Below are 12,090 nucleotides of genomic sequence, written 5' to 3' on the forward strand. Positions count from 1 at the left end.
GCTGGCAACGCATTTGGCCCCCACCCCCCCTTTTAAATAAACAACAATAATAAATACTTTATTTTTAGTTTGTTTGTGTTGTGGTGTATGAGTACGCATGAGGGAACATGTGTGTCCATACACATGTGTGTGGAAGCAAGAGGACACTGGGGACCCATCTGTATCACTCTCTGCTCTATTCTTTTGAGACAGAGTCTCTCTCTGAAGCAAGAGCTCACTGTTTTTGTCTTTTTTTTTTTCCAGCTGGCAGCCAACAAGCCCCAGCAATCCTCCTCCCCTGAGCACTGAGGTTACAAGTATGTGCCATCATGCCTGGCTCTTTACATAGGTGTTGGGGATTTGAACCCGGGTCCTCTTGCTTGATCAGAAAGCACTCTCATTCACTGAGCCATGTCCCCGGCACATAAAATAATTTGTTTGTTTTTGTTTTCCAAGACAGGGTTTCTCTGGGTAGCCCTGGCTGTCCTGGAGCATCTTCTGTAGCCCAGGCTGGCCTCAAACTCAGAGATCTGCCTGTCTCTGCCTTTTGAGTGCTGGTGTTAAAGACATGTACTGGCTGGAGAGATGGCTCAGAGGTTAAGAGCATTGGCTGGCTGCTCTTCCAAAGTTCCTGAGTTCAGTTCCCAGCAACCACATGGTGGCTCACAACCATCTATAACGAGATCTGGTGCTCTCTTCTTACCTGCAAATGCAGGCAGAATACTGTATAAATAATAACTAAATAAATCTTAAAAAAAAAAAAAAGACATGTGTACCACCACTGCCCTGTGTGAAATAATCTTAAAACTTTTTTTTTTTTTTTTTGAGACAGGGTTGCTCCGTGTTAACTTGGCTGTCCTGGACTCATTTTGTAGACCAGGCTAGCCTTATACTCACATCGATAGGCCTGCCTCTGCCTCCCTGAGTGCTGGGATTACAGGTGTGTGCCACCACACCCGGCTCTTAAAACTACTTCTTAATAGCCCAACTTCGATTCTATTTCTTCCTCCATAGAGAAGCTTCTAGAGAGCTGTCTCCACTAGATATTTATACTTTGCTGCCTCCCCAGTGCTTCTTGGCCCACTCCAGTGGAACCATCTTTGCCAAGGTCACTGGCAACCTTCATCGCTCTCTCCCTGGCCATGCCTCAACCGGATGCCAAGACATCACGGGGCACTGCTGACCTTGCCTTTCCTGTCAGCCCTTGTTGCTCTCAGGATGCCTGTTAGTTCCGTCCTCTGCAGGGACATTTCCAATGCCTCCTCTGTCCTTGCCTCTCCAGCCCGGGCTCTTCTCTCAGCTCATCCTTCACAGGACCCCTGTGATATACTTCCAAACCAAGGCTTCAGGAATCTTTTATATGCCCGTGGCCTGTGATCCTCAGTTTCAGCCCCAGGCTGTCTCATGAGCTGGGGACCTGGCCACCCACCTGTATTTCATGGCATTGCCAAGGTCTTCAGAACCCTCACCAGACCTTCCCTCCGACCTCCAGGCTCCCCCAACTGGATGGCTGCTCTATTACCCCTCAGTCTCCCTGGCAGAGCCTCCTTCCACATAGGAGTGTTGAGGGGCTGGCTCTGAGACTGTCTCTTTCTGTCTGCTCAAGCCTCGGAGTTCCCATGGTGCCTTGAGGCATCGTAACGTGAGCTGTCTGCCTTCAGGTGTTTATCACCCTGTCATACCCTCGTGGACCTCCCCATAAGGGAGAGGAACTCCTCTTCCTTTCCTGTCCAAATCCACAAATCCACCCTTCCCCCTTTCTCCAGCCCTTTCCCCAGGAAACCCCTGATTTCCACTCCACTGGCATGACTGACTCCTGCGCAAGCTAGGCACTCAGTCACCTCCACTCCCCTCCACGTTCAGATCCCGTGTGATTTCCCAGGCTACTAGTTGGCAAGTGGGCCATGTGACTGCTCCTAACCAGTAAACTGTGGACAGAGGTAAAAGATTCCTTCCTTCCTGGCCAACCCACAGCACAGGAGGTATCTGGCCTTCTTGCTGTGATGTCTTTAAGACCATGGCGGCAGAGAACACCAAGCTACCTCCCAAAGGAAAAGAGAGCCCTGAAAAGAGAGGCCTGTTTTGCTGCAGGCTTGGCCTGAACAAACAGCAAACTTGTATTCAAATGCTAAGGTGGGGGAGGATTGCTTGTTATTGCAGCAGTCTTTCCTATCCTGACTAACAAAAGTCTTATCTGAGTACTACTTTCCCTGTAGGTAGAGATCTGCCTGTCTCTGCCTTTTGCGGCTAGAAGATAGTCCTCAGCTCCTGGATGGGGGGCTGTGAAAGTCTTGCATTCTGTGAGTGCCTGCTGAAGGCTGGACTCATTGTGAGATCTTCTGACAAAACCAGGCTCCCCATGTCAGAGAGAAAAAGGCAACTATGTTCAGCTGCCAGGAGTCCAGGCACTGGCAAACTCTGTAGTGAGAGCCACTATCCTGGAGTTGTTTGTGCATTCCTATCCTGCATCCTTCCTTCCTTCCTTCCTTCCTTCCTTCCTTCCTTCCTTCCTTCCTTCCTTCCTTCCTTCCTTTCTTCCTTCCCTCCTTTCCTTCCCTCCCTTCCCTCCCTCCCTTCCTCCTTTCCTTCCTTCCTTCCTTCCTTCCTTCCTTCCTTCCTTCCTTCCTTCTTTTCTTTCTTGTTTTTGTTTTTGTTGTTCAAGACAGGGTTTCTCTGTGTATCTTTGGCTGTCCTGGACTCATTTTGTAGACCAGGCTGGCCTCAAGCTCACAGAGACCCACCTGCATCTGCCTCCTGAGTGCTGGAGTTAAAGGAGTGTGCTACCTCCGTCCAGCTTATCCCGCCCAATTCTAAATGTTTAGGCTTTGATTTGGTCCCTAGAAGAGGAAGAATTGGGATCTAGAAAGGGCACAGGAGAAATGGTGACAATGATTGTAATATCCTTGTGTTGATATCATATCTGGGACATCGGAGACATTCATGTGTGTGGCCAGTATCTACATTCCCTAGATACCCTTTTGTTTTTCTCAGCGGCAGCCTTATGAGGTGGACACAATCACTCCCATACTACAGATGAGGGTGTGGAGGCAAAGCTGAGGTAAAGAAATTGTTATGAACAGCAAAGGCAGGACTTAAAACGAGCACTGTTCCTTACTCTTCTCTACCTGTGTTCCTGGGTCAGAGAAGTAGGGTGGGGTTCCTCCCCAGGCCATCACCTGGCTGGATTTGAGCTTTCAGAGCTAAGGTGAAGGCAGAAGCTGAGAAGACAGATTTTCTAAGGGTGTCTGGGAGATGTCTCCCTCTTCTGTTACAACCCTTGCCTTGAGGCAGGGCTTAGACTGTTCTGGCACCCAAGTAGGACAGTAACTAGAAGATAGCCAAAGCCTGTCCTTTCTTGTGACATGGGTGGGAGAGACAGATTGGGGGGTGGGGGCTTCAGAGAACATGCTCAGGGATAGCAGTGTGTAAACAGGTCTTAGGAGAAAAAGGACAGAGAATGGGTGAAGAAACAGGGTTCTATGCCATAAGCTACTCACCCACCACAGCCAAGAGCCTGCAGTGGGTGTTTCCGGTGAGGAGACTGCAAGGCTGTGTTATGATATGCTGAGGATCTTCAGCTCTGCGAACCTCTCTGCAAAGACAGAGCTCAATTAATCTCATGTCATCCTACTTCACAAATGAGGAGACTAAAGGTTGGAGAAACTGACTGCCCAAGGTCATTCCACCAGTGAACAGCAGAGTCTGGCCGAGGCCGGGTTCATGCACTGCTCACAGGTCCAGCTGTTCCCAGCAACACCAGTCTTGATTCAAGAATTCCCAGTGTCCCCAAGGATACCTCCTACAGCAGGATAAGGTTACCTGGGTCTCCTGCAGCCAGGGTGAGCCCTTGCCTCACACGCCCACCCGTGTGCTAGGGACAGAAGGGGGACTTTATGTGCAATCTGCCAGACTCTCCAGAAAGCACTTAGGTTTACGATGTGCATGAAATTGATCGCCAGTTGGCGCGGCCCCCGCTCTCTCAGTGCCAGCCTCTCGCTGGCAGGAGGCTATCCCCACCCCCACTTTCAAGGAGCATCAAAGCCGCCTGCCAAGGCCCCTTGTGAGGGTCCTTCTCCAGAAACAAGTGCAGAACGGAGGGAGGAATTCTGCCCAGAGGCCTTTCCACTGTGCACGACCCCCCTCCCCCGCCCCTCGAGAGTTAAATAGCTACGTGTTTTATGCCAATTTCAGCCTCTTCGGCTTCCTCTCTAACGAGCCGATGCTTTCAAAGGCCCCACTAATTGGTGTTTGTGACTCATACGCCACGACACTTTGATAGTCACTTAGGACGTTGGTCCATCTATCACGGCCCTGGTGCGAGGAAACGGCTCACCTTGCTGAAGCAGGGTGTCTAGCCTGGGTGCTCAGGTGCTTGCCTACAAGTGTGGGTGTGTGTCTGCGGGCAACCTGGAGACACTCAGTTGTCTCCCGTCAACAGGCTGCCTCTATCCAGCCACACCCCTGCGCACATGCGCACAGACGCTCCTTAGAGGGTAGCTCTTGTGTACCTCTGTGTGTTAGTCGGAGTATGCGTGGGGACTTGAACTTGCATGATGTGTACACTTTCCTGGGCAGAAGGACCTGTGTGCATATGCAGCCGTGTATGTGTGTGTGTGTGTCCATGCATGTACATGACCGTGGGCATGTCTGTGAGGAGACTTGCAGGTCTACTAATGAGGTCCATCTGCACCTGTGGGTTTGCAGGCTCATCCTTCTCAGGCCCACGGGAGGGTGTAGATGGGCACGGAGAGCATGTGGGCAGGCTGAAGGGCAAGTCTGTGTGTCCCCGTGGCTCTTCGTGCCCATGTGAGCGTGTGTGTAGTATCTGTGGATGGCGTGCAGAGGCAGGTAGGATACCAGGCCTGAGCCGAGGCTTTGGACTAAGGCTTTGCTCTGCCACTTGCTAGCTCAATGACTTTGGCCCGTTGCAAAGCCTCTAATCCTTGGGTTTCTTGTTTGGAAAATGGAGGTGATGGAAGTATGTCTCCCATCCTGTCGTGCAGACCACATGGGAAGAGCTGGTGACTGGTGGAGAAACGGGACACTGGATGTGTCTGTGGATAGGGTAGCTGGGGCAGGCTCTCCCTCTTTGGTCTGTTCCCCCTCACTTGGGCAGACACCTTCCTAGGGACCTGCCATTCGGGCAAGGGAGCTGCCTGGACACTTGGGGAGAAAATGAGAAGAGTGATGGTGAGGACCAGCCAGGTCTGGAGCCTTAACTGGGACCTCTGAGATGTTAGTCACTTTCAGACTGACTTTATGCTCCTGTTACTCACCGATTACACATGGGAAACTGAGGTACATTCATAGGTGGAAACTAGAGAGAGGAGGGTTTGTCATCAAAGGCCACATCCTACAACTGGCTGAGCCTCGGACGGTCACACGGGCCACACGTAGACCTGGAAGCCTAGAACAAGGGCACTTCGCTGAGTCTTGGCCTGGGGCTGTGAGGGCAGCCTGTCCAAGAGCCCAGCGCTGTCCTCCTCTACAAGCACCCTGCAAACAGCTCTGCTCTCACCCCATCACCACGTACTCACGAAGAAACCTGCCCACAAATAGCTGTTCAAGGCCACAGGACAGGAAGAAAAGCTCAGGGCAAAGGTCCCTTGTACCCTCTAATATGACTCCCATCTTCTTGTTCCCCTTGTTTGTCCCACTGCCCCTCAGGTGGCTGGGCCTGGCAGGTTGGTCGTGGCAAAGGTGGGATTCTACCCTTGGTAGGTGGTCATGGGGTCTCTATAATCCCCCAGGTAATCCACTGTGTCACCAGATGAGAAAACGACCCCCAGATCTGGGCCACACTGCCTGAGATCAGAACCAACACATATCCCTGTTTGTTTGTTTGTTTGTTTTGCTGTCGTTTGTTTATATTTTGCAGAGTAGCTTTTTTTTCTGTAAAGAAAAACACATTTTAAATTACAAAATTAAGACTTTAAAATTAGACCCATCCATAGTAGCACTCCAGCCCTGTCAGTTGGCATTCCTATCATTAATACCACCAACTCCAAAGTCTTCACCTGCTCCAGCATTAGGTGTGACTGTGTGACACTCCCACCAAATCCTATTCTTTAAACCTATTGATACACACAGACACACAGACACACAGACACACACACACACACACACACACACACACACGCTTTTCCCTAAATGTCTCTGACATGGCTCTAAAAGAAACAAAAATGATTCTCTACCATGTATCCTCCACTCCTGTCCCCTGGCATCACGCTGCTCCAGACTCATTCTGGCTTCATACGACACAAGCCCTCCCTAGACTGGAATTCCTCCCCTGCTCCCACAGCCAGGCCCAGCCTGCCCTGAGGGACCCTTGTGCAGAACTTGGGCCCTGAAGTCTTCACTGGGGCTGGCAGCCAGCAAGGGGAGTGGAGGGACCCAAGGGGCTAGTGGCCCCCTCCTCTGGCCTGTCGCCCCACCCACCCAGCCGGTGGCCTGTCTGCCTTCCTGAGCTCATTAACTGCAGGTCACTGTTCAGCAGGAAAGACAAGGCGTGGGTTCTGCGGGCGTTCATTAGCCGTGAGAGGAACAGTGTGTGTGAAATTAGCAGTCACCTGAGGACCTCGATAATTTCATAATTAGGAGGCCTAATGGCTCCAGCTCTGGATGCCAAATGACTTAACCCCTCGCCTGCTGGGCCCCCAGCCCCCCAGCCCAAGGCTGCAGGGGAGGGCCTGCAGGAGTCCCTCTATTCCAGCTCCTGTTCCTAGTACCAATCCTGCTTGTCTGTGTCACCCAGCATCCAGCACAAAGGCTGGCACAGTCACAGGGGTTGCAAGAGCAAGGTTTGTAAAGTGAATGAATGAATGCACGAATGAATGAACAGGTGTCTGGGCGGGGGAAGGCGCTGCAGCCGCTGCTGCTGCAGGTGCTCAGAGAAGAATGCTCCAGAGGGGGAAAAGGAAGGGTGCTCCATCTGCAGAGAAAGTGGGTGGCTGAGTGCATGCCCGGTGTGTGTGTGTGTGTGTGTGTGTGTGTGTGTGTGTGTGTGTGCAGGCACGTGCAGGCATGAGGGCACCACACATGTGGATCTAGGATGTTAGCTTCTAAGAACCTTGTGTGTGGCATGTCCGGGCTGCCATCTGGGAGCATGTTCTGCTGCCTCCTGTCTCTGTGGTAGGACCCAGGTGCCACTCTTCATGCCAGCCTCTCTTGGCACCACCTGAATGACCATGTCCAGAATGTCTATACAGGCAGCTTGGGGCCATTCTTGGCCAGGAAAGGAGTCCTGGGGGTTTGCTTTCAATCTTCATTTGCATTCCAAGTGCAGTGTTTTCACTTACAGTGAATATTTATTTGGAATTCTGAAAAGCCTATGCTAATACTGAGGCTAAAGTCACACTCCTTGGCTCACAGGGAGTCAGTTAGGACAATGTCCTGTGACCCTTCACCTGTCTCAACCCATCTTCGCTCCTCCCAACCTTCCCATGGTCCTGAAGAGACAAGAGCTGGTGGCAGGATGGTGTCCCTGAATGGCAGAAAGGAAGCGGTAGCCTGGAGCCGAGTGGGGCCAGAGGGAAGGAGATTGGGGTAGAGAGCAGGGATGAGAACAATGAAGGGGCTGAGAAGAAAGGGAGATCAGGAAGAAAGGGGAGGAGGAGAGAGGATAGGAAGTCTGAAGGAGGTGAGAGAGGGGAAGGAGGGGAAGGAGGGAGGGAGGGCTGAGAGCATTATCAGCACTTAAAAAGCGAGCAGCTCAGTTCTTCTTTGGCACAAATAATGGCTTTTTATGAATAAATCATGTGTCAGACGCCTCCCAGGGAGTGGGCACAGAGGAGGGCGCGTCTGCTGGGCTCCAAGGCTGGCGGGGAGGGCCGGTGACAGACCCCCAGCTGTAGGGGTGTTGCCCCTCTCCTCATGGGGCCCAGGAGGACAGAAGCTGTCTCTGAACCATCACCAGCCTGGGCTGGGCAGAGCTCAGTCATCACTCTGAGGTGGTCTCCTGGCTCCCAGCTCATGACTTGGGTTGGATCCCAGGGGCTGGAATGGCCCCCTCTGCTTCCACAGACGGAAGAACAATCCAGAAGATGTTTCTGGCAGGGGAACGCCAGGCTGGTGCTCCCGAGAGAAAGGGATGTGCCAAGTCGAGCAGGCACACCCAGAGAGCGAAGCATGCGATACACATGTGGAGACTGGGAGAGCGGTTCACACAAGGATGGCCCCCACACACGGGGGCACATTCCCAGATGCACACGCTGTAACTCACACGCTTGCATACACATATACACGCTCAGCAATACGCACTCGATAGAGACCTGAAACTTGCGATTTGCTTGCACACACACACACGGCCACACAGACAGTTGCATATGGAGGTACAAGGACACACACAGACCGGCACATGCACACCAGCAGCCCACCCTCCAGCAGGCTAGGATGAGGGCAGCTTTGCAGCCCATCTGGAATCCAGACACAGTTGGGCTGTGCCTAAGTCTCAGTTTCGGGTGGAGCTGGGGTATTACCCCAGCAGAGGCTTTCCAGTCTCCATGTGAACCCCAGTGGGCCAAGACACCACAGTACAACATTGAGGTGTAGATCCTGCTGGCTTGGAGCTCCTTCACTCCCCTGCCCTCAGCCTCGTCCTTGAGGCAATGGAATGGTAGGGGAACCTGGACATTATAGGCATGAAATCAGGGCGGGGAAGCCAGGCTCTACCCCTCTACCCTTTGCTGGTAGTGTGACCTCAATGATGTCAATCTATCTGCCCCTCAAACAGACCTATAAGGCATGTACTATTGCCTAGCCTTTCAGAAAAAAAAAGTGGGGTGGGGGCTTCTAGTGACAGGAGAATTGGGCATCCTTTCTAGGACCTTCAGTCTTTCACAAACTGCAAGGACCTCTGTGCCTCACTTTCTTCTCCCCACTCTGCCTCTTAGCTGGTGGTCTTCTGGTGCCAATGGAGTTCTAACCCTGGTACATCAGAGCAGAGCGAGACAGCAGAGATTTCTTTATTTTCCCCACTCTACAATGCCCCCCAAGCCTTCCCAACAGCCCATAGTGATGTCTTTGGTTCCGATTCTCTGAACCCCCTCTCCAGTTCAGACAGATGTCTTCCAAGGCTCTGACCTCCCCCTGTCCAGGGAGACAGCTGCCATGACGCCCAGAGCCTTAGCATGCCATTCATACGATGGAGGTGCTCCCTCCTCTAGATCCTTGCTGGCTCCAACTCAAATGCAGTCATTTCCCCAGGGCCTCCTCCTGCCTCTGTGTTCCCCATCTCGGGGAACAATGGTCCAGGTACCCAACATCACCGACTCATCCCCTTACTCCACGTCACTCCACAACCAAGTCACAGGCAAAAATATGCTGACTCCTTTCAGCTCTCCTGCCCTCCCCATGCCCTGGTGGCCACTCAACGCCAGTGCCTGTGGTCGTGCCCTGTCTCTTTTCCTCTACTGCCTGTTGGTGTCTTTGCCGCCAGCAGCCTTCCCATTTCTGGGCTTTCAGCCCCACTCAACCGCTTTTGGTTCTGGAATCCATGGGTTTCTTGATGCTGGCTATGCCATTTCCTGTCGAAATCTCCCCCTCCCCCAGTGCCAACCATCCGTCAAGGCCCACTGGTAAATCCACCCCTACAGCATCCCCCTGGCTCCTGCATTCGTTACAGCCCTGATCTGTGGTCACTTTACTCATCCAGTCACCCAGGAGCCTCCAAATGTCCCCAGGGCAGAGACAATGTGCTACTCATGGTACAAGAGCTGGCTTTGACCAGGTGCTCACTAGCCTCCTTTCAGACAAACGCACCAGGGCAGGAGCTGGCTATTTCACGTTTTCCACTTGCCTGAGATGGAAGTTAGATGCTATAATACAGACCAAGAAAACAAGGCTACAAGAGGGTGAGCCACACCGGTGACAGTTAATCATTATTGACTTGATTAGAATTAAGAGCACCGAGGAGACACACCCAGAGGCTTGTCTGTGAGGTGGTTTCCAAAGGGGCTGACTGAGGAGGAAAGATCCACTCCCAATGTGGAAAACAACTGTCCTGGTGAGCTAGGGTCCCAGCCTGAATAAAAAGGAGGAAGCCCTTAAGACGGCCCAGTGGGCAGAGGAGCTGGCCACCCACCCTAAAGACTGAAGTTTGATTCCCGGGATCCACAGGGCGAAAGGAGAGGCATCTCCAGAAACTTCTTCTCTGGCTTCCACATGTGTACCTCCATGGTAAGTGTGTACACATGTATGTGTGTGCTCCTGTAAAAAAAAGGAATATCTGATTTGGGCCCCTTCCTCTCTGTGTCCTCTCTCCTCCTCCGACCCCCTGCCTTCTGACCGTAGAAGCAATATGAGCAGCTGCCTCCTATTCCTGCTGCCATGGCCTCTCCACTATCCACGGACTTTACCTCCAAAGCGCCCAAGGTAACACAGCTGGTAACGGAAGGGGGCTGGTGAATTCCTACAGGAGTCTGTGCCTCCAAGGCTTCCTTTTAGCCTTTCAAAATTATTTCCCCCTCTCTGACCTCGCGTTCTCATCTGTATAATGGGAATAAAACTTGTACCAACACAAGGCCTGGTAATAACGGATTCGCGGTAAACACGTGTGCCCCTCTCCCAGCCCTTAAGGCCTGATTCAGAAATGTCCCCAGGCAGGAAACTTTCTGCTCGCACGTGTTTAAAAAAAAAGAACAGGTGCAGAACTCCACAAAGACTATTCGCAGCATCAGGAACTCAGTAGGTGCTTAACCAATGTGCAGCTCAGTAATCTCTGGCCATGCACCCAGACAAAAAGTCGCAGCAACAGGGACCCTGGCATCACCCCCCTTTCATCACCATCACCCCCTCCTCCCTAACCCAAGGCGCGGGAAATATTTAAAACAATTTTATTCATGAAAATAGGCTGTACAATGCAGTCTACACGGCCTCGACACGGCACACACGCACACGCACACGCTGACGGCACGGCCACAGTACACTGCCTACGATACGCGCCGGGGACGCCGCGTCCACCGCCCGCCCCGACCGGACACTTATAAATACGGGAGAGAGGGGCCAGGACTGGCACGGAGAAAGGGGTGGCGAGTTGGGGGATGGATCTGGATCTGAGGCCCGCTGGAGAGGCCGTGACCATTACAGCGGGAGTGTGGGGCTGACCGACGGGAGAGGAGATGCCAGGACTGCTTCAAATGGGAGAGACGGAACCAGAGGGTAGCTGAGAACCGGAGGACTGGGTGGAATGGATGACCAAGATAGGTGTGAACCAGAGGGTTGCTGACTTCGTGTGGTGGGGCGATGGCCAGTGAGGGGAAAAGGTGTCATTTGAGAATCAGACTGCAGTTGGGTGGCCTGAGCGTCACAAAGGGCCCAGCAATAGGAACTGAAGATTCAGAAACGCCCCTGCCCCACCTCCTAGGTGGCTTCCGGGTCAGCTTCCACAGTGGGCCAGCGGCCTTGCCTCGCTCGCTCTTCCCCACTCCCACCCAGCCGGACCTCCGCCATCTCTCCCAGGCTTCCAGCCCCACCAGGAGGTCTTAGGAGTTCAGACAGGACTGGCGAGGCGTCCCAGCCGCTCCCTCCCACCTCCCTCTGCGCTCAGCTCTGAGGGACGTCTCCAGCTGGGCTGGGCTCGCCTCCTGGATCCTCCCGCGGAGCTGGGTCGGGGGAGTAGGGGACCCGGGGATCGGGATGGGAAGACAGGGGTCCCTCGGGGACGGGACCGGGGCACCCAGGTTGCGCAGGGTGGCCCTCAGCCTGGCACCCAGCTCTGGTTAGGGGGCGGTGCCCCAGCCAGGCCCGGGGGCGGTGGAGGCAGGGCTGAGTCGAAGTTGAAGTCCATTTCGTCGCTGTCCATGAAGTCGTTGAGGATGATGGACTCGACGTCACACTCCAGGCTCCCGCTGAACATGTCGAGGTCCAGGTCGGCTGGGAAGCGATCGGGCCCGGCGCCCAGCGGCCCGGCTGCTGCAGCCGCGTAGGGCCCGGGCAGCGCGTCCAGCAGGAGGCCGCCGGGCGGACCCCCGAAGGCCGCGGCGTGAGCCGGCGGGGCCAGGCCGGCGGCGCCCGCCTCGCCGGGCAGCGTCATAAGGCTGATGGGGTGGGCTAAGGCACTGCGCGAGGGCGCCGGGGGCGCATACGGGGCCGCTCCCTTGCCGGGATAAGCCG

The 12,090-nt window shown here is 53.8% G+C and overlaps 1 protein-coding gene across 1 annotated transcript in view; it reads right to left on the reverse strand.

Moving 5' to 3' along the window:
* Positions 1 to 11,536: 11,536 nt before the first annotated feature.
* The window catches only part of Foxo6 (forkhead box O6), a 20,256-nt gene continuing 19,702 nt past the window's right edge, over positions 11,537 to 12,090 (reverse strand). The window contains exon 3 of the mRNA XM_055611217.1: positions 11,537 to 12,090. This exon is cut by the window's right edge and continues 44 nt beyond it. Within this exon, the coding sequence (XP_055467192.1) occupies positions 11,675 to 12,090 (416 nt within the window). The 3' untranslated portion in view covers positions 11,537 to 11,674.

Source organism: Psammomys obesus, unplaced genomic scaffold (genome assembly GCF_907164565.1).
Source record: "Psammomys obesus unplaced genomic scaffold, mPsaObe1.curated_primary_1811, whole genome shotgun sequence".
NCBI lineage: Eukaryota > Metazoa > Chordata > Mammalia > Rodentia > Muridae > Psammomys > Psammomys obesus.